At 42.1% G+C, this 27,765-nt stretch overlaps 1 protein-coding gene across 1 annotated transcript; it reads right to left on the bottom strand.

Annotated features, from left to right (window-relative positions):
* Positions 1–27,260, bottom strand: maco1b (macoilin 1b). Its single transcript, XM_064953947.1, has 11 exons — positions 26,973–27,260; positions 10,951–11,092; positions 10,460–10,586; positions 7,750–7,873; positions 6,651–6,829; positions 4,546–5,083; positions 2,359–2,517; positions 992–1,174; positions 766–886; positions 424–598; positions 1–277 (listed from the first exon to the last, which is right to left on the bottom strand). The coding sequence occupies exons 1-11, from the start codon at positions 27,050–27,052 to the stop codon at positions 75–77; spliced, it is 2,031 nt and encodes a 676-aa protein (XP_064810019.1). The 5' UTR covers positions 27,053–27,260; the 3' UTR covers positions 1–74.
* Positions 27,261–27,765: the final 505 nt, after the last annotated feature.

Genomic DNA, 27,765 nt, shown 5'->3' on the forward strand with positions numbered 1-27,765 from the left:
AAGTTCTCAGCCGCAGACATGACAAGCAGATCTGGAGGTGGGCTTGAAAACAAACAAGAGGATGGGAGGAGCGTTCACTTTTTGAGGGGCTGGTAGACAGAGGCGTTGGGGTCCAGGCCGGAAGGACTGGTGTCCATGAACTTGGAAGAGTAGTGGGGGGCCACAGGAGTCATGTTGCTGCTGTCAGCTGTGTAGGAGATGCTGGGCATGACAGCCATCACCTCAGCTATCTTCTGCTTCAGGTCCTTGATCTCCTGGTCCTTCTGCAGGATCTGACCTAGGAGACAGACACACCCAGCAAGAAACTTTCAGATTAGACATTCATATTGTCATGCAATCTATTCTACATCAATCACATTCAGTAGGAGATAGGTGGGACTGAGGCAGTATTGCAAAGGTGCTGGACCCAGGCTGAACACGGACCTTGTGCGATCTCCAGTTGTCTCTTAGCGTCACCCAGTGCTGAGAACAGGTCCAGTTTGATGCGGGTCTCTGCAGACAGGCTGTTCTCCAGGTGCTGGGTCTTATCCTGCATGGCCGAAAGCGCTGACATCAGCACTTCCGTGTCCTTCTCATTCTCTTTATACTTGTGGAGCTCCTGAGAGAGGGAGAGAACATCAGTACAAGTGGCATTGTCGGTGTGCCAGTGTACAGCAGGTGTGCATGAGTTAACATTTTGCGTTACTTTAACCAAAACTGATGTTGACGTCAAAAGGCCGCCAACAAAACATACATACATAGTCTTAACTGAACAGTGAGCCTCACCTGTACTTTCATCTCCAGCTCTCTGATCTGGTCTTCTTTGAGCTTGATATCCATGGTCAGCTTCTTACACTCAGTCTCCAGTTCCGTGATCCGCCTCCTCAGCGTATCTGTGCACTCCCCCCTGTGGAGCAGACAGAGAGAGGGATCACACCTATACTAACAGCAGGGAATAGCTTGAAACTGGCTAACAACAACTGATAGCAGATTATTTATGGGGAACTATTACCTGGATGCTGCTGCTAGTGCGACGGCTCTAGCTGTGGTGGCCTCTTCCAGCTTTTTGCGTTTCTTCTCGTCTGAAAGCTGTTTCTCTGCATTGGTGCGGGCCTCCTGCTCAACCTTCAGCCTCTTCTCCAGTTGGACCACAGCCTGTTTGTCCTTCTGCTTGGCCTGGACAGCGTTATGGAGCCTGCACACACACAGCAGCCACAGACCATGTGAGCTAGTGGGACTCCATCCCACCCCAGGGTGTGTGTGTGTGTGTGTGAGAACAATAGTACTAAAATCTAACCATGTTCATGAGTGTAAGTAACCACTAAGTCTATGCATTGTGGAGTATGGTCAGTTAGATGACAGGTTGGCTGGTCAGTTGGGTAACCAAGCCAACAGTCCAACCATTTTGCAGTACTTCAGTAATCCTTATACTAACATAATCCAACAGAGCCTTGTGCTCCAGTCTCTACCAACAGACAGAATGAATGAGTGAGTGAATTCAGGCTCTGATTTGATTGAATAGGAATCAGCTGGTCATTAGGGGTAGGCTGTCACCTCCCCTTTAATTGCGTCACGTGATTAACTGGCCATAACTGAAGTTTGTGTCTGTAAGTACATGATAACTGCCCTATTAGGGTGGTCCTCACTTACGAAGCTGTATCACATTAGTGGATACTTCACACTGCTCTCAGGACAGGTCTGCCGGTTTTGACGAGCAGAAGTGACTTTTTGTAGCAGCTTAGGAGGTTAGGATAATGAAGGTTGGGAAAGGGGTTAGCTAAAATTATAGAATTGTCCCTGACGCAACTCGAAAATATCTAGCTACAACCAAGCAAGCCCTGACAACAGTCTTGGTTTCCACTAATGCGATTCTGCACCTAGGACACACAGGAATCCCATTTGGTCAATAATGACTTAATTGGACAATTAAAGCAGCCAGATGCCTAAGTGCTCCCTCTGCTCTAGTCTGGACTGCTGTGATTTGAAGCCTGCCAGAGACTCAAGCTTTCACATGCATGCACTGAGACGAGCAATAGACTGGATCCTCATCCATAACCTTCACTAATTATTTATGATTTAAGAAAATCCATCATGTCAGTCCTCCCCCACTCCTGAATGTCTTAGCACAGAGTTATCACTAAATTTCAAACTAGCTCTTCCTGACCCTGGACAAAGTCATTTCGACGAGGGCATTCCAAGCTAAACCCAGTGTTTTTAGCCTCTTGAGCTTACATGAAAAAAGCTGTATGATAACCCTTATGACCTTCGGTCCCAGCTAGTTTTTCCTGACTACGTGACCCGACAAGAAAAAGCTCCTGATCCTAGTCCCAGCAGGTGATATGATCCAGTCATGTATGACCTTTGACCTGTGCCACTCACTTGTTCTGCAGCAGCTCATTCTCTTGTCGCAGCTGGCCCAGCTCAGAGCGTATGGAGCGCTCAGCGCTGCTCAGGGAGCCGATCTGACTGCGCAAGTCCTGCTCCACCTGTCTGCTGGCCTGCAGGTCCGCCTTCAGCTTCTTTACATCCTGCTCCAGCCTGCAAGGTTTGTTTGAAGGTGGAAGGAAATACATGGAGAAAGAAGGGATGGTGAGGAAGAGAAGCAGAGGGGAAAGGGAGGAGAGGAGTTAGACAATTTTCAAATAAGATGTACTTTATTAGTGCATGAGATGGAAATTTCTCTTCTGCTTTCCCCTCCCAACCCCTCTGACAAACACACACTTACTGAAGAGCTCAGTGACTTTCAACGTGGAACAGTCACAGGATGCCACCTTTCTCTCACCTTGACGCTACTGCCACCCAGGACATGATGTTTCTGCATAGTGCATATAGTAGCTTTGTATCATCCACAGTTCCTTTATTTCTCCAGTCTTTGGTAAAAAGGTTTACCTTGGTTTCATCTGCTGTTTCAGTAGGGCAATCTTTGTACTTCTTAGCTAATTTCTAACCTGTCTTATGTTCTGCTGCTGCTGAATGGTTTGCATTTTGCTATAGCCTGTTATTCTGCTGTCAAAGCCTCCTGCTGATGGTAGATTGTGCCGGTTGGCCATTTCACTGACAGATGTTTTAGGGTTTCAGTCAATTGTCAGTTGTTTTCCTTGGCCAATCAGATCGTTGCCGATTGATTGTCACTGGTGGTTTCTCTTTTTCAATATGTTCCAAATTGTTGTTTTAACTGCAACTGTTTTCTTTACTACGGTTATTGCTTTAAGTTCTCACTTCAAAAGTGCTTGCTTTTCTTTAACCTACAGTTCTAAATTCAAAATCAAATCCAAATTCAAAATCCAAATTCAAGGAAATTGGAACATGTTCTTTGGTCGGTTTACTTTTTCCTTTGGAGTCAGAAGTTCTTTAAACAAAGGCTAAAAATACTAGAAATCCACATATTTGTTATCATTATGAGTGTACAATCAATGCAAAAAGCAACATCTGACCAATAAGAAACGTGCTAGCCAAGTGTCTATTCAGCCATATTTGTGTACAACAAAAACACAGTGTACCAATAATGTTAGCCAGGGAATCCACTCGTCAGAGTGTGGCAAATGCAGGGTATATATGAATGTGTATTACCCTGAACACCATGACAACTTGTCACACCAAAATTGACTTTCTTCTCACATTCTATACCCAGCTGAACAACTTCAGACACAAAACAGGCTGACACAGCCATCTTAAACTCAAGGTTCTCCTTTTCAGTCAGCATCATTTTGTGGCAAACCATATATTTTAACAGTCCAAGTTTCTCACACTCCAGCCCACACAGTGGAAACAGCTCTACTTAACACCTATCTATCTGGAGCCTGGGTTAGTTTGAGGTGTCAGGGACTGGCTCCACACTCACATAACATCTGTAAGGGGAAGCATCCCATGCAGCCATCATGTATCAGCAAGTTACTAATACTTTGAGAATATGAGAACTGGCATCCAGGTGTGACATTCAACATGCTTTGGCTAGACGAACCAAACGAGTGTGCTCGCATACTCCCTTAAATAGTCTTTCACTTGAAAAACACCAATAGTACAATAGTATTTTTCAAGTGAAAACATTTGCATGAAAACTAATGAATTAGTCTCTCATTGAACACTTCATTGAAGAATCCCTACTGTTGACCAATCACCGACGAAGGGGCGTAGAATTTGGCTACCAACTTTAGATTGCCTTGATTAAAAAAATGGCATGTGCACGAACAACCGAAGAAACCCTTGCCGAAGACCAAAACGTCACAAAATGTCATAATATATGCATGAACTGTTCCGGCTGGGAAGCACGTGGATGCCTTAATGAGTGTGTGTGTGTGTGTGTGTGTGTGTGTGTGTGTGTGTGTGTGTGTGTGTGTGTGTGTGTGTGTGTGTGTGTGTGGCATCAAGCAAGCACAGCTGTTTGTGTTTGGATGATGTGTTCTCTCTACTGTACTAGTGCCGTAGACTTCTCTAATGGGTGCGTGTTAAACTCGCTTAACCAGGTAAGTGTGCTATACGTATATAATATGCTCTTATCATAAGAGCACCTTCAGCCAGCTCAACCAGATGCATACAGCATGTGCATCTGTATATAAGTGCTCTTACCGTACGAGCGCCTCAGGCTTGCTCAGCTGATTGTTGGGGATGCAGTTGTCTGTTGAGTCCCTGTGGGAGCCCGCTGCTGGACCCTTCCCCACTGCACACTTCTGCTTCTTCCCAGAGGAAGAGGAGGAAGGGGCGGACAAGGGGACGCTGCCGTTGGTGGCGCTGTGTCCGCGGGGCGAGGAGTTAATTGCGGTGTTGCCACTAGCGTTCTTGTAGTTTTTCGAGGAGAAGGATGAGGAGGAGGAGCAGGAGGAAGAGGAGTTCTCCTCCTTCAGCAGCAGGTTCTCTGTGCTACCCACCAGTTCTGTGGTCAGTCTCTTGTTGTTCATATGGTTCTCCATGTACTCCATCTCCTGGAGTTTAGAGTCTACCGATGACGGCAGGATGCTATTGTGTTGCTTCTTGGCCTCGCGGCCCTCTTTCCCTTTTTCTCTGTACTCCAGCTCCGGTAGCGGTGCTGGCGTCTTTTTACCGACAAGTGCCCCATTCTGTGAGACTGGGGCGGAGTCCACCTCAGATATCCCTTTAGCTGCTGCAGCTGAATGGAGGGTGAAAGTCAGAAAGGAGAGAGATTAAATACAGTTGAAGTCGGAAGTTTACATAGACAAATACATTTAAACTCAGTTTCACAAATCCTGACATTTAATCCTATTAAAAATTCCCTGTCTTAGGTCAGTTTGGATCACCACTTTATTTTAAGAATGTGAAATGTCAGAATAATAGTAGAGAATAATATTTCAGATTTGATTTCTTTCATCACATTCCCAGTGTGTCAGAAGTTTACATAAACTCAATTAGTATTTGGTAGCATTGCCTTTAAAATTGTTTAACTTGGGTCAAACGTTTTGTGTAGCCTTCCACAAGCTTCCCACAATAAGTTGGCTGAATTTTGGCCCATTCCTCCTGACAGAGCTGGTGTAACTGAATCAGGTTGGCCTCTTTGCTCGCCCACACATTTTCTACAGGATTGAGGTCAGGACTTTGTGATGGACACTCCAAAACCTTGACTTTGTTGTTCTTAAGCCATTTTGCCACAACTTTGGAAGTATGCTTGGGGTCATTGTCCATTTGGAAGACCCATTTGCGACCAAGCTTTAACTTCCTGACTGATGTCTTGAGATGTTGCTTCAATATATCCACATAATTTTCCTCCCTCGTGACGCCATCTATTTTGTGAAGTGCACCAGTCCATCCTGCAGCAAAGCAACCCCACAACATGATGCTGCCACCCCTGTGCTTCACGGTTGGGATGGTGTTCTTCGGCTTGCAAGCATCCCCCTTTTTCCTCCAAACATAACTATGGTCATTATGGCAAAACCGTTCTGTTTTTGTTTCATCAGACCAGAGGACATTTTTTTTTGGCGGTTTTGGAGCAGTGGCTTCTTCCTTGCTGAGCGGCCTTTCAGGTTATGTCGATATAGGACTCATTTTACTGTGGATGTAGATACTTTTGTACCCGTTTCCTCAAGCATCTTCACAAGGTCCTTTGCTGTTGCTCTGGGATTGATTTGCACTTTTCACACCAAAGTATGTTCATCTCTAGGAGATCGAACACGTTTCCTTCCTGAGCGGTATAACGGCTGTGTGGTCCCATAGTGTTTATACTTGCGTACTATTGTTTGTACAGATGAACCTGGTACCTTCAGGCGTTTGGAAATTGCTCCCAAGGATGAACCAGACTTGTGGAGGTCTACAATTTTTTTTCCTGAAGTCTTGGATGATTTCTTTTGATTTTCCCATGTGTTTGAAGGTAGGCCTTGAAATATATCCACAGGTCCACCTCCAATTGACTCAAATTATGTCAGCCAGCCTATATCAGAAGCTTTTAAAGCCATGACATAATTTTCTGGAATTTATGGGAAAAATTACTTACTGAAAAGTTGATGTCCTAACTGACTTAACCAAAAATATAGTTTGTTAGCAAGACATTTGTGGAGGGGTTGAAAAAACGAGTTTCAATGACTCCAACCTAAGTGTATGTAAACTTCCGACTTCACCTGTACATATTTATTAGTTCAAGTGATGATCACTTGGATCATCACTTGAACCACATCCTTTTCTAATGGTATCTGGAGCATCTGTTGCAAGGCATGCGTGCATCTCACCTTCCTCAGCTTCCCTCTCTTGTCTCTGTAGCATCTGTTGCTCTGGGGGCAGGGCCTGTTGCAGGAGCTGCATGTAGAACTCATTCTCCTTCTGCACCTCCTTCTGCTTTCTTAAGCGCATTTTATAGCTGACGTAGCTCTTGAAGCCAAAGCCCAGCGTCACCACCGGGTAGCCAATGCTACAGAGAGATTGATCGAGAACAAAGTTCAGACAACTCATCCTGCCTGATGTATCCAAGAAACTGGTTCACAAGTTGAGACGGTGGCAGGGTAGCCTAGTGGTTAGAGCGTTGGACTAGTAACCGGAAGGTTGCAAGTTCAAACCCCCGAGCTGACAAGGTACAAATCTGTCATTCTGCCCCTGAACAGGCAGTTAACCCACTAGGCCGTCATTGAAAATAATAATTTGTTCTTAACTGACTTGCCTAATTAAATAAAGGTAAAATAAAATACATTAAAAAAAAGAAGCATAGGTACTATGAAAAAAAGCCTGGAGATGAACATTACTGCCGTATGTAAAGCTAGAGGAATTCCAAGCCTTAATATCCTGCATTACTACATAACAGCGTGTAATACATGCCATCTAAATCCACTTAGAGGTCTTTAAGAGTACTTAGATTATAAATGGTGTATATGACCTTACAGATCTGGGGCAGAAATATTCCCGAAACCCCATCTTAGAAGATCATATTTTTCATAATTCTACACACTGAATGAAACCAGCATGCAATCGTGTTCTCTTTTTGAGCTTGGAGGATATCTAGCAGTCATTACGTGTACATTATGCCTAACAAGCAGAAATATTGTTTTCTGAAAGTCAATGGGGCAGAACAATCCCATCCCCTGCTTGGCCTGTGGTTCTAAGAAGGATTCTTCCCCACAGATAGCCTACACACAGACCAGCCTCCAGAGCTTGGACAAAAACTTGATTTAAAGGAAAATTCCACCAATCTGGCCCAGATTTCTGTATTTTGAATGCTACATATCTTGAAATCTTAATTGCTGACATGAAAAACATGTTGGGACTATATCAACAATGGACTAATGAAACAAATACCAAAATATTATTTTTTGGTGGAGATTTCCTTTAACAACTTACCAATGTGCAGCAAATGGGCGACACAAGTCGACATGGAAGTTCTTCAGGTCTTTGAATCGGATGGCTGCCTCGATGTACACAAATAGTATCCAAAGAGACACTGTGGGGAGACAGACCCCTCTCTCTGTGAAAGCAAAAAAAAAAAAAAAAAAAAAAGTGTGAGAACAGAAAATAGACTACTGGTCATGATAATCACACAACTACAGGCGTCAAGATACAGTGCCTTCAGAATATATTCACATCCCTTGACTTTTTCCATTTTTTGTTACGTTACAGCCAGAATTGAAAATGGATTAAATTCAGAGTTTTTTTGTCACAGGCCTACACACACACACACACACACAATACCCCATGTCAAAGTGGAATAAGGTTTTATACATTTTTACAAAAATGAAACGCTGAAATGTCTTGAGTCAATAAGTATTCAACCCATTTGTTATGGGAAGCCTAAATAAGTTCAGGAGTAAAAAAAAACACAAGTTACATGGACTAACTGCAATAATAGTATTTTTCATGATTATTGAATGACTACCTCATCTCGGCTGCTCTGTACCCCACACATACAGATAATTGTAAGGTCCCTCAGTCAGGTAGTGAATTTCAAACAAAGACCAGGGAGGTTCTCCCAATGCCTAGCAAATTAGGGCACCTATTGGTGCAGACATTGAATATCCCTTTGAGCATGGTGAAGTTATTAACACTTTGGATGCTGTATCGATACACACGTTCACTACAAAGATACAGCCGTCCTTTCTAACTCAGTTGCCGGAGAGACGGGAAACCGCTCAGGAATTTCACCATGAGGACAATGGTGACTTTAAAACAGTTAGAGTTTAATGGCTGTGATCTGAGGATGGATGAACAACATTGTAGTTACTCCACAATACTAACTAATTGACAGAGTGATTGTTAAGGACTGGGGAGGTTCAGGATTTAAAAAACAAAACAATGAGCAAAGCACATTGAAAACATGGTTCAGTCTGCTTTCCAACAGACACTGGGAGATGAATTCACCTTTCAGCAGGACAATAACCTAAAACACAAGGCCAAATCTACACTGAAGTTGCTTACCAAGAAGATCGTCAATGTTCCTGAATGGTTGAGTTACAGTTTTGACCTAAATCTGCTTGAAAATCTATTGCCAGACCTGATAATGGTTGTCTATTAATGATTAATAACCAATTAGACAGAGCTTGAAGAATTTGGCAGATTTGGCAAATGTAGCACAATCCAGTTGTGAAAAGTGCTTTGAGTCTTACCCAGAAAGACTCACAGCTGTATTTGCTGCCAAAGGTGATTCTAACATGGGCGTTGAATAATTATCTAATCAAGATACAGCTATTAGAGTTTTATTTAGCATCCATTTTTTACAAAAAAATGAAAATTACATCAATTTTAATCCCACTTTGTAACAACAAAATGTGGGAAAAGTCAAGGAGTGTGAATACTTTCTGAAGGCACGGTACATGGTCAAGATAACCACATGAAAAATATCCATGCAGACCTACTTTCTCCAAACATGAAACAAGGTTTTACATTGTGGTCAGCAAAGCAGCCTCCCACAAGAACACAAACATCACAACAGCAACAGGGTAGATCAGCTTGAGTGACAAGTACAAAGTGAGACAGACACACACACAACCACAAAAGGACAGCTTTTCAGTGAGGCATACAAGAAAATAAAGAGCTCTCCAGAGCTAACATGACTCAATGTGTGATTGTTGGCTGAGACAGCAAGCCAGCCCCCTTTACCATGGCTGATCCCTCATAGTACGTTCAAACAACCCACTGGCTTTATGGAAAAGTCCCAGGCCAACTATAATTACATCAGCAGCAGGACAAACAGAATCAGTGGATAGAGAATAGATAACCCCTGTCCATTGTCACCTGGGCAGAAATAACCACAGGCACATTCACCAACACAGAGTAGTGAATAATGAATGTGTAGTAAAGATGCACTATGCAGAAATCGTTCCACCATTTCATGGCTGTAAAAATTCTAATAGTTCACCTAATTTCAATTGATGTGACAAAAAGGCCAGTATAGTGTAGAGAATCATTGTACCACCTAAACCTCTGAAATATATTTTCAATAACCAAAAATATTGTATTTTCAACTGTTTGAAGCTGGTGTACAAAACGGAAAGTAAATAAGACAAAAAAACTCAACTTAAAAACGAGAAGCATTGAAATGGCACACAAAGAACAGATTTGCAGCTTCTTCAATGAGAATGACATGCATAACACACATTTCTATGTGAATTAGGTGGGTCGCCCAAAAAGTTACTTATTGCAGCTTTAATACTCCAATGACAAAATAATGTATTATTTCTCATTTATGCTTTAAGATTAAAATGTCAAATATGTCATTAATCCTTCCTCCAAATAACCCTTCTATGGATAACATTTTGTGGAAAACCCCAAATCATGGTATTTTTTCATTCTTGAAGAGTCACCCTCCTGTGAAACTCCTGTCACCAGTCCCATTTCTTTACAACTAGGCTTAAATAGTGCAATACAGGGGTCATATCACGAGGTCGTGGCACCTTAATTGGGGAGGACGGGCTCGTGGTAATGGCTGGAGCGGAATTGTATCAAATATCAATCAAATCCCATTCCATTTAATCCGTTCCTCAGCCACACACTAATTCACTGTAACCACTAAGGTATTTTCCTTGTTAAAAGGCAGGTGAATAGGAAGAGAGCTTACCTGTATGCCACACGTACTGCACCCACACGTAGGTACTGGCAGCAAAGAACAGCCATTGTACAGGGATGAAGAGCAGGCATATGATGTCGGAGGTAAACGCCACACACACAAAGAACACTGAAAACGCCTGGAAGAATGGAGACACGAGTGGGGTTAGTAGGAGCTCTGCAAAAAGGCAGAAAAACACATCGCTCCAAACAACCAGAGAGATGTGGGTCACATTCTCCACATCACAATTTTTCATTGTGTGATGATTAAATTGGCAATTAAATGCAAGAACATATCTGCAAAAGACATCAAAGCCCAATCAATGACTTAGTAGAGTCACCTCTAGAGAATTGGAGGGGAATAACATTATGTAAATATTTTGAAAACATAGCCGCACTGGTGCAGGACTCAGATCTTGTTCTGCAGAGGCTCCATAGACCTACTCTCCTCGTCTATACCACAGATCGGTCAGGCCAACCCAGGACACAGCCAGACAAACTCACCAGCCCCTGGTATCTGAAGGAGTCGTACACACTTCTGATGAACAGCCAGAAGGGCCACAGGTACTCAAACCTGAACTCGAGCACAAAGTCTGCCAGTAGCACCAGTGCCCACACCACCAGGAACTTCAGGTACAGGAAGGTACTGGAGAAGAAAGAAATGTATGAGTTTTAACATGTCCAATGCCACAACCAGCCACAGACTGTTCTCTATGCTACTGTGCTACTGTCAGACAACCGGTACCAGAGCATCAGGACTTGGACCAACAGGCTCAGAGACAGCATCCATCTCCAAGCAATTAAGACTTAGCTAATCAATAGCAACTCAGACTGTATGGACTATTTGCATTGACTACCTGCACTGCACTGGCTATATGCATTCAAGAAGTCCACACACACTACTTATTAGTATTATGCATCCTGATGCCTAGTCACTTTACATCTGCCTACATGTACACATCTACCTCTATTACCACATATCCCTCCACATTGATATGATAATGCTACTCCTTGTATATACAGTATAGCTTCATTCTTGTGTCTTTTATAGGCCTGACTCCATTTAGTCAACTGGTCGATTGTTTGGTCGACCAAGAATTCTTTAGGTTGAGCAGTATCCCACCCCCACAAAAGAAATTGTCCATGGTGTACAAGACACCTGTCGGATTAAAGACTGTCTGAGTGGACTAATCCATTGTGGAGGCCGTGGGGTTGGCACAGTCCATCGCTCACTTAAAATTAGGGCAAATTTGGGCCAAATTAGAGTTGGCTCAAATGGAATTCTCAAATTCCAGCTGGATCAAGGGAAACCCGGGCCAACGCTGCCCAGTTTCACAACTGGTGCCAGCTCAATTAGAATTTGGGGTGGTGACGCAGTTACTATGCAACCACCAAGCTGACCATTGGTTGATTTTTTATTTATTTAACCAGGTAGGCAATTTGAGAACAAGTTCTCATTTACAATTGCGACCTGGCCAAGATAAATCAAAGCAGTTCGACACATACAACAACACAGTCACAGAGTCACATGGAGTAAAACAAACATAGTCAATAATACAGTAGAAAAATAAGTCTATATATAATGTGAGCTAGTGAGGTGAGATAAGGGAGGTAAAAGCAAAAAAAGGCCATGGTGGCAAAGTAAATACAATATAGCAAGTAAAACATTGGAATGGTTGATTTGCAGTGGAAGAATGTGCAAAGTACAGAGAAATAATGGGGTGCAAAGGAGCTAAATAAATAAATAAATAAATAAATACAGTAGGGAAAGAGGTAGTTTTTTGGGCTAAATTATAGATGGGCTATGTACAGGTGCAGTAATCTGTGAGCTGCTCTGACAGCTGGTGCTTAAAGCTAGTGAGGGAGATAAGTGTTTCCAGTTTCAGAGATTTTTGTAGAACGTTCCAGTCATTGGCAGCAGAGAACTGGATGGAGAGGCGGCCAAAGGAAGAATTGGTTTTGGGGGTGACCAGTGAGATATACCTGCTGGAGCGCGTGCTACAGGTGGGTGCTGCTATGGTGACCAGCAAGTTGAGATAAGGGGGGGACTTTACCTAGCAGGGTCTTGTAGATGACCTGGAGCCAGTGGGTTTGGCGATGAGTATGAAGCGAGGGCCAGCCAACGAGAGCGTACAGTTCGCTAACACAACGTTAGCTAGCTTGTCTGGGCTTGTTACTGTTAGCTAACAAATGGACAAGCAGTACTGCATTAGTCAGACATGACACAAATTACCACCATAGCTGGATCCTTCGTTCATTTTTGTACTACACAATGCAAACTTTTATGAGAAGTCAGCCCTCGAATACTAACTACCACCTACCGTTAGCTAGCAAATCAGAGTTGAAACAAGTGAGCTAGCTAACGTGAGCCAGCAGAAATTTCAGCTGGCCAGTCTATATTGATAGCTAGATCATATCAAACTTATTTGGTTTGCTTGGTCAGCTCGCTAATAGCTAATGCCATGGTAAGCAAGGTAGGAATTAAGCTAGCTAGCAGTGATGCTACCCATTTAGCTAGCTAACGTCAGCAAGCTAAATACATGGCTCTGAGTCTGGCTGGCACTGGCAGGTCTATGGGGCGAAATAAATTCAACATCTTGATAGCTAGCAACATTGGCGAGGCCAGCTGCAATCACATATTGGCTACCTAGCATCATTTCTCATTTCTGGGGGAAGTAGAAATTCAATTTGAGCTAGCCCACCAAGGCCAGCCCAACCTGGGTTGACTTCAAAGTGCCAATGGAAACGGGGCTTAAGACATGTGCTACTGAAATTGTATATGGTTACATTACATAAGAACAAAACGGTGCAACACTAATAAAAATATTTTAAAAACTCAGCAAAAAAAGAAACGTCCCCTCACTGTCAACTGTGTTAAAATCAAAAGTAACAGTCAATGCAGCTGAGTCAATCCCTGTAGCGCTGTCTTAGGCGTCTCACAGTACGGATTGCAATTTATTTCCCTGGCCACATCTGCCGTCCTCATGCCTCCATGCAGCATGCCTAAGGCAAGTTAACACAGATGAGCAGGGACCATGGGCATCTTTCTTTTGGTGTTTTTCCAGAGTCAGTGGAAAGGCCCCTTTTGTGTCCTAAGCTTAAATAACTGTGACCTTAATTACCGTCTGTAAGCTGTTAGGGTCTTGACGACCATTTCACAGGTGCATGTTCATTAATTGTTTATGGTTCATTGAACAAGCATGGGAAACAGTGTTTAAACCCTTTACAATGAAGATCTGTGAAGTTATTTGGATTTTTAAGAATTATCTTTGAAAGAGGGTCTTGAAAAAGGGACGTTTCTTTTTTTGCTGAGTTTATAACAAATGCGTTTTCTCCGTATTAGTTAGTGGTCACTGTCCTTGGTTCTGAAACATTGTGCTGTTGAATTGACGCCTTTTAATAAACCATGTTGCTATCTGCATAAAAGCCATGTTACCCAGCATATTGGTGTTGAGAACAATTCAGAGGCAGCAGTGGAGTTACGAGATGAGAAAAACAGCCCATGCCTTCAATGTCTGAGAAACATGATGAGAGAGGAAACCAACTTAATTAGGTCTGTAATCAACAGCCTAACTGTTAAATGTATATATGGCTGATTTATAAATCCAGGCACATATACAATTGAGGTCAGAAGTTGACATAAACAGAGTTTAAATGTATTTGGCTATGGTGTTTATTAATTCCTGACATTTAATCCTAGTAAAAATTCCCTGTTTTAGGTCAGTTAGGATCACCACTATATTTTAAGAATGTGAAATGTCAGAATAATAGTAGAAAGAATTATTTATTTCAGCTTTTATTTCTTTCATCACATTCCCAGTGGGTCAGAAGTTTACATGCTACCAAATACTAATTCAGTGTATTGCCTTTAAATTGTTTAACGATATAGGACTCGTTCTACTGTGGATACTTTTGTACCCGTTTCCTTCAGCATCTTCATAAGGTCCTTTGATGTTGTTCTAGGATTGATTTGCACTTTTCGCAAAAAAAGTATGTTCATCTCTAAGAGACAGAACGTGTCTCCTTCCTGAGCGGTACGACGGCTGCGTGGTCCCATGGCGTTTATACTTTCATACTATTGGTTGTACAGATGAACGTGGTACCTTCAGGCGTATGGAAATTGCTCCCAAGGATGAACCAGACTTGTGGAGGTCTACAATTCTTTTTCTGAAGTCTTGGCAGATATTTTTTTTCCCATGATGTCAAACAAAGAGGCACTGAGTTTGAAGGTAGGACTTGAAATACATCCACAGGTACACCTCCAATTGAAACAAATGATGTCAAATTAGCCTATCAGAAGCTTCTAAAGCCATGACATTTTCCAAGCAGTTTAAAGGCACAGTCAACTTATGTGTATGCAAACTTCTGACCCACTGGAATTGTGATAATGAATTTTCAGTGAAATAACCAGTCTGTAAACAATTGTTGGAAAAATTACTTGTGTCATACACAAAGTAATGTCCCAACAGACTTGCCAAAACTATAGTGTGAACAAGAAATTTGTGGAGTGGTTGAAAAACAAGTTAGACTCCATCCTAAGTGTATGTCAACGTCCAACTTCAACTGTGTGTGTGTGTGTGTGTGTGTGTGTGTGTGTGTGTGTGTGTGTATATATATATATATATATATAAAAACAATTCCTTGTGCATTTTGCTATTTTCCCCATGACTCCTGCATACTTTGTTGAATATAAACTTTCTTTAACCAACCGTGGGACAGATGGTTTGTTCCCACACTCGGGACTCTGACTCTATATTTGTTGTTACACAGACTTTTGGCCTCCCATCCTATTCTAACCACCTCTCGCTGGCTTTGTATTCATGTTACCTGATGAAATTGCTGTACAATATGATCTTGTTGCTATCTGATGCACATTCAGATGTCCTATGCAGTGTCTTGTTGTATTACTGTTGATGATATCTGGAAATGTACATGAACACCCTGGCCTATCTACTGTTGCTAGCCCAAATTCTGACTTGTGCTCCGATACAGTGGGGCAAAAAAGTATTTAGTTAGCCACCAATTGTGCAAGTTCTCCCACTTAAAAAGATGAGGCCTGTAATTTTCATCATAGGTACACTTCAACTATGACAGACAAAATGAGAAATTAAAAATCCTACAATGTGATTTTCTGGATTTTTCTGAATTTATTTGCAAATTATGGTGGAAAATAAGTATTTGGTCAATAACAAAAGTTTCTCAATACTATGTTATATACCCTTTGTTGGCAATGACAGAGGTCAAACATTTTCTGTAAGTCTTCGAGGTTTTCACACACTGTTGCTGGTATTTTGGCCCATTCCTCCATGCAGATCTCCTCTAGAGCAGTGATGTTTTGGGGCTGTTGCTGGGCAATAGACTTTCAACTCCCTCCAAAGATTTTCTATGGGGTTGAGATCCGGAGACTGGCTAGGCCACTCCAGGACCTTGAAATGCTTCTTACGAAGCCACTCCTTCGTTGCCCGGGCGGTGTGTTTGGGATCATTGTCATGCTGAAAGACCCAGCCAGGTTTCATCTTCAATGCCCTTGCTGATGGAAGGAGGTTGTCACTCAAAATCTCACGATACATGGCCCCATTCATTCTTTCCTTTACACGGATCAGTCGTCCTGGTCCCTTTGCAGAAAAACAGTCCCAAAGCATGATGTTTCCACCCCCATGCTTCACAGTAGGTATGGTGTTCTTTGGATGCAACTCAGCATTCTTTGTCCTCCAAACACAACGAGTTGAGTTTTTTTTTAAGTTATAAAAGTTATATTTTGGTTTCATCTGACCATATGACATTCTCCCAATATTCTTCTGGATCATCCAAATGCTCTCTAGCAAACTTCAGACGGGCCTGGACATGTACTGGCTTAGACAGGGGGACACGTCTGGCACTGCAGGATTTGAGTCCCTGGAGGCGTAGTGTGTTACTGATGGTAGGCTTTGTTACTTTGGTCCCAGCTCTCTGCAGGTCATTCACTAGGTCCCCCCGTGTGGTCCTGGGATTTTTGCTCACCGTTCTTGTGATCATTTTGACACCATGGGGTGAGATCTTGCGTGGAGCCCCAGATCGAGGGAGATTATCAGTGGTCTTGTATGTCTTCCATTTCCTAATAATTGCTCCCACAGTTGATTTCTTCAAACCAAGCTGCTTACCTATTGCAGATTCAGTCTTCCCAGCCTGGTGCAGGTCTACAATTTTGTTTCTAGTGTCCTTTGACAGCTCTTTGGTCTTGGCCATAGTAGAGTTTAGAGTGTGACTGTTTGAGGTTGTGGAAAGGTGTCTTTTATACTGATAACAAGTTCAAACAGGTGCCATTAATACAGGTAACGAGTGGAGGACAGAGGAGCCTCTTAAAGAAGTTACAGGTCTGTGAGGGCCAGAAATCTTGCTTGTTTGTCGGTGACCAAATACTTATTTTCCAACATAATTTGCAAATAAATTCATTAAAAATCCTACAATGTGATTTTCTGGATTTATTTCCCTCATTTTGTCTGTCATAGTTGAAGTGTACATATGATGAAAATTACAGGCCTCATCTTTTTAAGTGGGAGAACTTGCACAATTGGTGGCTGACTAAATACTTTTTTGCCCCACTGTATCTGCTTCATTAATTTCTGCTCTCGTAAATGCCTGGGTTTTCTGCACATTAGAACACGAGAAGCTTATTACCTAAAATGGATACATTTAAAGTGTGGGTTCACAGCTCCAATCCAGATGTGTTGGTCTTTACTGAGACGTGGTTAATGAAGAGTGTTCAGATCTTCCAAAAGGTGGAGGAGTGGCAATCTTTACCAAGGATCACCTTCAGTGCTCGGTTGTCTCCACCAAGTCTGTCCCCAAACAATTTGATTTGCTGGTTTTAAAACTTTCAAATAGCTCTTTCTTGACTATTGCTGGGTGGTATCGTCCTACATCAGCACCGGCCTGTACACGACCTGTCCTAATCTCTCTTCTGGCCCCTTACACTAAGTCTGAATTTGCCCTGCTTGGTTACCTAAACTGGGACATGCTTAAACCACCTGACCAAGTCCTAAAGCAATGGGACTATTTTTCAGATTATTACCAATCACACAAGGTATGACTCCAAACACCCAGAAAAGGCTACTCTCCTCGATGTTATTCTCACAAATAATCCTAATAGGTATCAGTTTGGTGTTTTCTGTAATGACCTTAGTGATCACTGTTTTACAGCCTGTGTTCGTAATGGCTGCTCAATGAAACAAACTGTCCTGATTTGTCATAGACGCTTGCTAAAAAACTTTAATGAGCAAGCCTTCCTTCATGAACTAGCCTCTGTAAAATGGTATAGAATCAGCTTGATCCCCTCTGTCCAAGACACTTGGACCTTTTTTAAATATTTTCCATGCTATTGTTTAAAAAATTAATAAAGAAAATGAGAACTAAAAAACAGGTTCAGCCCCTGGTTTGACCGTGATCTTGCAGAGTTACTCCACCTCAAGAATTGCATTTGGCGAAAGGCTCGGCACGCGCATTCTCAGGCTAACTGGATCTCGTTCAGGAAAATTTGAAATAAGTGCATCAGGCTAACCGGAAGGTCAAAGTTAGTTACTTTAAGGAGCAATTCTCTCTCTCTAACCCAAATAAGTTCTGAGAAACGGTTAAAGACCTAGAGAATTAACCCTCATCCTCACAGCTGCCCATGTCCCTTAATGTTGATGATGTGGTTGTTACTGTCAAGAAGCACATGTCTGAGCTCTTTAAATCACCACTTCATTAAGTCAGGATTCCTATTTGAATCAGCCATGCCTCCTTGCCTGTCAAAAATTCTCTCAACTTCCACCCATTTGAATGAGACTATCACCGATGCTTCTCCCTCTTTTTCCCCTGCCCCGCTACAAAGTTACTCCATGCAGGCAGTCACTGAGTCCGAGGTGCTAAAGGAGCTCCTTAAACTTGACCACAAAAAAACATCTGGCTCAGATTGTTTAGACCCTTTCTTCTTTAAGGTCGCTGCCCCTATCATTGCCAAGCCTGTCTCTCCTTTCTGGGGAGGTTCCCATTGCTTGGAAGGCAGCCACGGTACATCCTTTATTTAAAGGGGGAGATCAAGCTGATCCTAACTGTTATAGGCCTATTTCTATTTTGCCCTGTATATCGAAGGTGTTGGAAAAACTTGTCAATAATCAACTGACTGGAAATCTTGATGTCTATAGTATTCTCTCGGGTATGTAATCTGGTTTCCGCTCAGGTTATGGATGTGTCACTGCAACCTTAAAGGTCCTCAATGATGTCACCACTGCCCTTGATTCTAAGCAATGTTCTGCTATCTTTATTGATTTGGCCAAAGATTTTGATACGGTAGATCATTCCATTCTTGTGGACCGGCTAAGGGGTATTGGTGTCTCTGAGGGGTTTTTGGGCTGGTTTGCTAAATACCTCTCTCAAAGAGTGCAGTGTATAAAGTTTTTTTTAAATTTTTTATCTGCCGTCTCAGCCACTGCCTGTCACCAAGGGAGTACCAAGGCTCGATCCTATATCCCACGCTCTTCTCAATTTACAACAACATAGCTTAGGCAGTAGGAAGCTCTCTCATTCATTTATGTGCAGATGATACAGTCTGATATTCAGCTGGCCCCTCCCCGGATTTTGTGTTAAATGCTCTACAAAAGCTTTTAGTGTCCAAAAAGCTTTCTCTACCCTTAACCTTGTTCTGAACACCTCCAAAACAAAAAAGGTCATGTGGTTTGGGAAGAAGAATGCCCCTCCTCCCACAGGTGTGATTACTACCTCTGAGGGTTTAGAGCTTGAGGTAGTCCCCACATACAAGTACTTGGGAGAATGGCTAGATGGTGCACTGTCCTTCTCTAAGCACATATGAAAGCTGCAGGCTAAAGTTAAATCTATACTTGGTTTCCTCTATCATAATCGCTCCTCTTTCACCCCAGCTGCCAAACTAACCCTGATTCAGATGACCATCCTACCCATGCTAGATTATGGAGACATAATGTATAGATCGGCAGGTAAGGGTCCTCACGAGCGGCTAGATGTTCTTTACCATTCGGCCATCAGATTTGCCCACCAATGCTCCTTATAGGACACATCACATCACTGCACTCATACTCCTCTGTAAACTGGTCATCTCTGTATACCAGTCGCAAGACCCACTGGTTGATGCTTATTTATAAAACCCTTAGGCCTCACTCCCCCCTATCTGAGATATCTACAGCAGCCCTCATCTTCCACATACAACACCTGTTCTGCCAGTAACATTCTGTTAAAGGTCCACAAAGCACACACATCCCTGGGTTGCTCGTCTTTTCAGTTTGCTGCAGCTAGCAACTGGAACGAGCTGCAAACAACACTCAAACGGGACAGATTTATCTCCATCTCTTCTTTCAAAGACTCAATCATGGACACTCTTACTGACAGTTGTGGCTGCTTTGTGTGATGTATTGTTGTCTCTACCTTCTTGCCCTTTTGTGCGGTTGTCTGTGCCCAATAATGTTGGGTTGCTACCATGCTGTGTTATGTGTTGCTGCCTTGCTATGTTGTTGTCTTAGGTCTCTCTTTATGTAGTGTCTCTTGTTGTTGTGTGTTTTGTCCTATATTTTTATTGTATTTTTTAAATCCCAGGCCCCTGTCCCCGCAGATGGCCTTTTGGTAGGCCATCATTGTAAATAAGAATGTGCTCTTAACTGACTTGCCTAGTTAAATAAAAGGTTAAATAAAATAAATAAATACAATTTAAAAAACTGTTTGGGCAGGAGAAGCTGGTCCTCTCCTTGAATGGCTCTCGCTGTAGGATTGTATGAATACACAGTTTTGAAGTTAAATGGTTTGGCTTACAGCAGAATCGGGGAGCTCGGACCTAGGCGGAGAAGATCTACCCAGACCTGAGTGCCGAACTGCTAAGGCGAGGGCCACCTACAATGAGGTGAGGTCCCAGCTACACAAGCCAAATCTGAGATGCGGATTCATTTGCCCGGAAAAACAAATCTTGACCTTCCAGAACAACATACATGGTCTCAAGACTTGAGAATCACATCAAACCCAAAACACAAGGGCATGAGTCAACAGATATAACCCCATTATGACTGGCTTAATATTCAGGTATGCTTATCCATCCACAATCACCTAGCCTAGTCTATGGCTATGATGCTGCCTTCAGCATAAGAAAATGGATGTTTCTCAAAATGCATACTACAGTGCTCCGAGCACGCAAATTGGAGCCCAGGAGGGTCGGAGTAGGAGTCCAAATCAAAGTATGCGAAATGGAGCATGGAGGGCACTTCTCAAATGCGTACTCCGTTTGGACATATTTTAAAGCATGCATTGATGCACATACACGCACATTGTAATATTGTTCTATTATACATATGTAGTAGTGTAATGTTATATGATGTACTGTTTTATATTTTGTTTTGTCTGTGATGTAAGTGTCTTGGTGGGTTTGGACCCCAGGAAGAGTAGCTGCTGCATTGGCAGCTCCTTAATAAATACAAATATGCCAATTTTTCACAATAACGCCTTGCTATCTGGAGGGCGGCTTTTTGTGGAATTCGTACCCCTGCCAATATCATGGTTGTGAGAACCTTCCACGATTTGAAAGACATTACTAGGCAACTCCCTTTTCCTATATTTACAACTTAAGTCAGCTATGCAAGCTTATGAAGTCCCATGAAATACCAAACTACCAAACCACCCAATGATGGGATTTAGAAATAAATGATCTGGGCTCCCGAAATAACTGAGCTTTATAATATATAAACAACTTTTGGAAAGAGCATATTCTGAGCTAGCCATTAAAAAAGGATGGTCCACAGATCTCAGTGAATCTGAACAACCCTTTACTTGGAAGAGAATATGGAAAAATATGATCTTGGCATCTCGTAATCTGAACCATCCTTTAATATATAAAAAAAAATGTCAAGACTATTTAACACCAAGGAAACATTTCATAATGAAATTGGCCCCAACTCCCAACTGTTCACTGTGTCCCCTAAATTAGGTGGGCACATTCTTTCATAGAACGTGGGAGTGCAGTGCAGTTAATTCATTCTGGGACAATTCATTCAGTTGGAAAATTCATTTTGAAGTGCATGAATGTAAATATTCAATTCTTTGCATCTACTATGTGTTAGTTAACCATGATAGCTCTTTGAAAATCGCTCTATTAAATCAGAGAAGATTACTGCTGGCAGGCAGCACTGCCGCAAAAATGATGTTGGCTCTTAGATGGCAATCACCTCACTCTCTCCCAATGCGCCAGTGGATAGTTACTATAAGAAGTTACAACATAATTATCAACAGTTAGAGAATGAATGATGCTAGTCAAGGAACAAATATACTTCACTCTGTAAAGACTAATTTCAGCTAAAGTTGGGCATTAGCTAAGATTATTATTTACAGTTACAGAGCTTAATGGCTATGATAGGAGAAAACTGAGGAGAGAGAGAGAGAGAGAGAGACACACTTCAGAAAGTATTCACACCACTTGACATTTTGTTGTTACAGCAATAATTTTAAATTGATTAAATTGAGATGTATCACAGGCCTACACACAATAACCCACAATGTCAAAGCTGAAATTGTGTTTTTCAAAATGTATACAAATTAATTAACAACAAAAAGCTGAAATGTCTTGAGTCAATAAGTATTCAACACCTTTGTTATGGCAAGCCTGAATAATTCAGGAGGAAAAATGTGCTTAAAAGTCACAAATTGCATGGACTCGCTGTGTGCAATAATAGTGTAAGGCAGGGCTGCCCAACCCTCTTCCTGGAGATCTACCATCCTGTGGGTTTTCAGTCTAATTAGCTGCTCAACAATACCTTAACTAGCTGTATCAGATATGCTAAATTAGGGTTGGACTGAAAACCTACAGGACAGAAAGAGGTTTGGGCAGCCCTGGTGTAAGGTCTCTCAGTCAAGCAGTACATTTCAAACACAGATTCAACCACAAAGACCAGGGAGGTTTTCCAATGCCTCACAAAGGGCACCTATTGGTAGATGGGTAAAATTTAAAAAAACAGACATTGAATATCCCTTTGAGCATGGTGAAGTTATTAATTACACTTTGGATGGTGTAGCATTAAACACAGTCACTACAAAGACACAGGCGTCCTTCATAACTCAGTTGCCAGAGAGGTAGGAAACCACTCAGGGATTTCACAATGAGGCCGATGGTGACTTTAAAACAGTTACAGAGTTGAATGGCTGTGATAGAAAACCGAGGATGGATTACCATTGTAGTTACTCCACAATTAAGGATGTTAACATTTGACCGGTCATGCTTATCAGTCTATGGGTTAATTTGTATAATTTAGTGGAATTAAATGTGTATTTTCGTTAGTCGTCACGCATCTTATTTATTATAAGCGCACATCACATAGAACATTCCAGTGCATAGGCTTTTAGCCTGCTGACCGTTGACTGTCAGCACATTGCCCACCACTTTGCAATGTGAGCTTGAGGCAATACAAATTCTTTGAAACCTAAATGTTTTCCTTCACTACAAATAATGAGGCATGTCTTACCTTGCTTCAAAGTAGCCTTGTGAAAATCCAGCCATAGAAACTTGGAGGCAATTATTTTATGAAGACTTCCTCATGCCATTAACCAGCATTTCTCTCCTATTCTATTAGTTTTCATATCAACTTTCTTTCGCTGTCCAGATACCAAAGGAACAATCCTAGTCATATTACCAACCCAACCCATCATAGTTTTCACTATTAGATTCCCCTCTAAGTTTCTAAGTGAGATTTTCATCTCGGTCACATATGGAACCACTTGCATTCGGTGCGCTGTTCAGAAAGGTGATTTCCGCTAACTGCATTTTGGCACATTTTTGAAAATAACGTTTTATTAACTACTAAATCACAGAAGTTGGACGTTCAATAATAGGCTGTAGCCTTTTGACTGTAAGATAATAGGCTTGCTATTGTTGCATGTTTCCATTAAGCTCTTAATGAAAAATGTCCAGTATGCATGCATAGTATCAGATCTCTGATAGTATTTTTTTATCAGTTAATGAGGGTCATTTAGCAGGCAGCAAATTGTACCGAAATGTGCATCCCTATCCAGAATACTAACCTAATTGAGAGACTGAAAAGAAGTAAGCATTTACAGAAAAAAAAAATACTCCAAAATATGCATCAAGGCACTAAAGTAATATTGCAAAAAATGTGGTAAAGCAACTAACTTTTTGTCCTGAATAAAAAGTGCTATGTGTTGTATTGGATTTGCCACAAACTTTACTGAGTACCACTCGCCATATTTTCAGAAAACCTGATTCATCTTAGAAAACCACCAGATGCCGATGCATTCACGATTCAGCAGGACAATAACCTAAGGCCAAATCTACACTGTAGTTGCTTACCAAGAAGACAGTGAATGTTTCTGAGTGGCCGAGTTACAGTTGACATAAATCTACTTGAAGATCTACGGCCATACCAGAAAATGGTTGTCTAGCAATGATCAACAGCCAATTTGACAGGACTTGAAAAATGTTTAAAATAATAAAATGGGCAAATGTTGCACAATCCAGGTGTGGAAAGCTCTGAGACTTACCCAGAAAGACACATAGCTGGAAACACTGCCAAAGGCACTTCAACAAAGTATAGACTCAGGGGTGTGAATTCGAAAATTAGATATTTTTTGCATTTCATTTTCAATACATTTGCAAACATTTCTACAAACAAGTTTTCACTTTGTCATTATGGGGTATTGTGTGTAGAAGGATGAGAAAAATATATTTAATCAATTTTGAATTCAGGCTGTAACAACAAAATGTAGAATAAGTCATATGTACACTGTGCAAAAAAATAAAGAGAACACTTAAACAATACAATGTAACTCCAAGTCAATCACACTTCTGTGAAATCAAACTGTCCACTGAGGAAGCAACACTGATTGACAATAAATTTCACATGCTGTTGTGCAAATGGAATAGACAACAGGTGGAAATTATAGGCAATTAGCAAGACACCCCTAATAAAGGAGTGGTTCTGCAGGTGTTTACCACAGACCACTTCTCAGTTCCTATGCTTCCTGGCTGATGTTTTGGTCAATTTTGAATGCTGGCGGTGCTTTCACTCTAGTGGTAGCATGAGACTGAGTCTACAACCCACACAAGTGGCTCAGGTAGTGCAGCTCATCCAGAATGGCACATCAATGCGAGCTGTGGCAAGAAGGTTTGCTGTGTCTGTCAGCGTAGTGTCCAGAGCATGGAGGCGCTACCAGGAGACAGGCCAGTACATCAGGAGACATGGAGGAGGCCGTAGTAGGGAGACGTGGAGGGCAGTAGGGCCGTAGTAGGGCAACAACCCAGCAGCAGGACCGCTACCTCCGCCTTTGTGCAAGGAGGAGCAGGAGGAGCACTGCCAGAGCCCTGCAAAATGACCTCCAGCAGGCCACAAATGTGCATGTGTCTGCTCAAACAGACTCCATGAGGGTGGTATGAGGGCCCGACGTCCACAGTTGGGGGTTGTGCTTACAGCCCAACACCGTGCAGGACGTTTGGCATTTGCCAGAGAACACCAAGATTGGCAAATTTGCCTCTGGCGCCCTGTGCTCTTCACAGATGAAAACAGGTTCACACTGAGCACATGTGACAGACGTGACAGAGTCTGGAGACGCCGTGGAGAACGTTCTGCTGCCTGCAACATCCTCCAGCATGATCGGTTTGGCGGTGGGTCAGTCATGGTGTGGGATGGCATTTCTTTGGGGGGCCGCACAGCCCTCCATGTGCTCGCCAGAGGTAGCCTGACTGCCATTAGGTACCGAGATGAGATCCTCAGACCCCTTGTGAGACCATATGCTGGTGCGGTTGGCCCTGGGTTCCTCCTAATGCAAGACAATGCTAGACCTCATGTGGCTGGAGTGTGTCAGCAGTTCCTGCAAGAGGAAAGCATTGATGCTATGGACTGGCCCGCCCGTTCCCCAGACCTGAATCCAATTGAGCACATCTGGGACATCATGTCTCGCTCCATCCACCAACGCCACGTTGCACCACAAGACTGTCCAGGAGTTGGCGGATGCTTTAGTCCAGGTCTGGGAGGAGATCCCTCAGGAGACCATCCGCCACCTCATCAGGAGCATGCCCAGCATGTAGTGTGGTTTTCCACTTTAATTTTGAGTGTGGACTCCAAATCCAGACCTCCATGGGTTGATAAATTTGATTTCCATTGATAATTTGTGTGATTTTTGTTGTCAGCACATTCAACTATGTAAAGAAAAATGTATTTAATAAGAATATTTCATTCATTCAGATATAGGATGTGTTATTTTAGTGTTCCCTTTATTTTTTTGAGCAGTGTATATATATCACAAACAGACAAAGACTTTACAAAACATTAGGAATACCTTCCTAATATTGAGTTGCACCCCCTTTTGCCCTCAGAACAGCCTTAATTCGTTGGGGCATGGTGTCGACAAGAGTGGTGGACCATTCTTGATACACACGGGAAACTGTAGAGCGTGAAAAATCCAGCAGCGTTGCAGTTCTTGACACATTCAAACCAGTGCACCTGGCACCTACTACCATACTCTGTTCACAGGCACTTCAATATTTTGTCTTGCCCATCTGATTGGCACACATACACAATCCATGTCTCAATGATCTCAAGGCTTTAAAAAAAATATCATTATTTTTCCTGCCTCTAGCCCTTCATCTACTGATTGATTAACAAGTGACCTCAAAGGATTGTAGCTTTCACCTGGATTCACCTGGTCAGTCTATATCATGTTCATAATGTTTTGTACAGTCAGTGTATACATTTTTTACTCTAATGTAATCATAAAAGGATGTTTTTATTTTATTTTTGAGTGGCAGACCACTGGTGAATATGAAGTGATTATATAAATTTGCATATTATACCTGTAACCCACATGGGAAAAAATACAAAATAAATAAAAATGTGGTCACAAACAAAGGAAAGCATAATTTTGTAATTTGCGTGAATTATCCCTTTAATGCACATCGACATTTTTGCTGTCTGAATTACAATGAGTGTTATCTGAATGACAGGGCGCAATGCAGGCAAGGTTTGTTTGACCAACTGAGTTGGCAAATAATCTGCAAAAGGGGTGATTAACTCCTGCTAACTGTTCCATAAGTATCCAGCCAAGCTAGGAGGCTAAATAACGCTGCTGCCTCCCGTTGTAGTTAATTTAAGTTACCTAGCTAACTGACTACTTCAGACCGCAATATGGGATAAATATCGTTATTTGACATGCCTAATTGAAGCAGGTGTCAAAACCAGCCTCATGCTATGGCTTGGGGCCTATCTCTGGCTAATAACCTAACGACGTTACACCAAAGAGAATTTATACCATTCCATTCAGCTAGCTAGCTAGCTAGCTAGCTATTCTATCCACAACATAGCTAGCTAGCTAACAACTTGTTACCTAGCGGATTTACGTGAATGTGAGTGACAGTGTAACATTTTACATTAGGAGAGACACAGTAGCTATTATTAGCTAGCTAGATATTAGTTGACAACCCAACCCTGCAATTAAGGAGTCTTAGAAGCAAGTACCCTTAAAGCAGTGAGAAAACATCACTAGCCTTCATATACCTGCCGTATATACCCTCGGTGATTCGGTTCCGTTTTAACGGCCGCCGGAGTTTGCTGCAGTCCGCATTGCGCCGCTTCATCCTCCTCCCCTTCGCGTTGGCTTTTGAATTCCTACTGTAATCTTATCCAGTTTTCTTGCGTGAGCGGACAATGATAATAAATATAGTCCCTGTGAAATATAACACTGTTATTATTTTTCTACTGGAAACAAAGAAATAAATAAAATACTATTCAGGAACCTCCTCTTTTCTCAAAGCGCATGCTAGCGCTATAATTTACGTCTGTCAGGTTGTGAGACATTCGCTTTATCCAATCACTTTATTTGCAAAAAACTTTCATTTTTTGATTGATGCAAAGATGAGCCATTTATATTGCTCGTGTCTACCAGAGAGGTACGGCAGACAGCATCTCGAGCGTGAGTCTCGCCATTCGACCAATTATATTATTTGTGGACAAATCAGGCATTTCTGATTGACCTATCGGTTAGCCCTGGGGCGGGTTTTCTTCCCACCGTGGAACCAATGAACACCCCGTACCGTGACGCTAAACGAGAGACACAGGCAATCTTGTTGGCCATGATTTGTGTAGATTTCAGGGGTGTAGTGCTGCTTTAGCTCCCTTACTTTTTGATTTATTTGAGCTGTTAAACTATTTTTGGCAAATGTATTACGATACATTCTAAATAAAGTATATCTAATTACCACTAAAATTCCATACAAAATGATAGAATGACAAACCAAATAAATGTGTATAGCAACCTAGAGGTAGGTAAATTGTGGTTTCTTCCACGTCA

The sequence above is a fragment of the Oncorhynchus masou genome, chromosome 32 (genome assembly GCF_036934945.1).
Source record: "Oncorhynchus masou masou isolate Uvic2021 chromosome 32, UVic_Omas_1.1, whole genome shotgun sequence".
NCBI lineage: Eukaryota > Metazoa > Chordata > Actinopteri > Salmoniformes > Salmonidae > Oncorhynchus > Oncorhynchus masou.

Coding starts and splice junctions, on each gene's coding strand:
- maco1b (XM_064953947.1), bottom strand. CDS start 27,052: ATGAAGCGGCGCAATGCGGACTGCAGCAAACTCCGGCGGCCGTTAAAA. Junction 7,874..10,459: donor GCAGTACGTGTGGCATACAG/GTAAGCTCTCTT, acceptor TTGCTTTCACAG/AGAGAGGGGTCTGTCTCCCC. Junction 599..765: donor AGCTGGAGATGAAAGTACAG/GTGAGGCTCACT, acceptor TCCCTCTCTCAG/GAGCTCCACAAGTATAAAGA.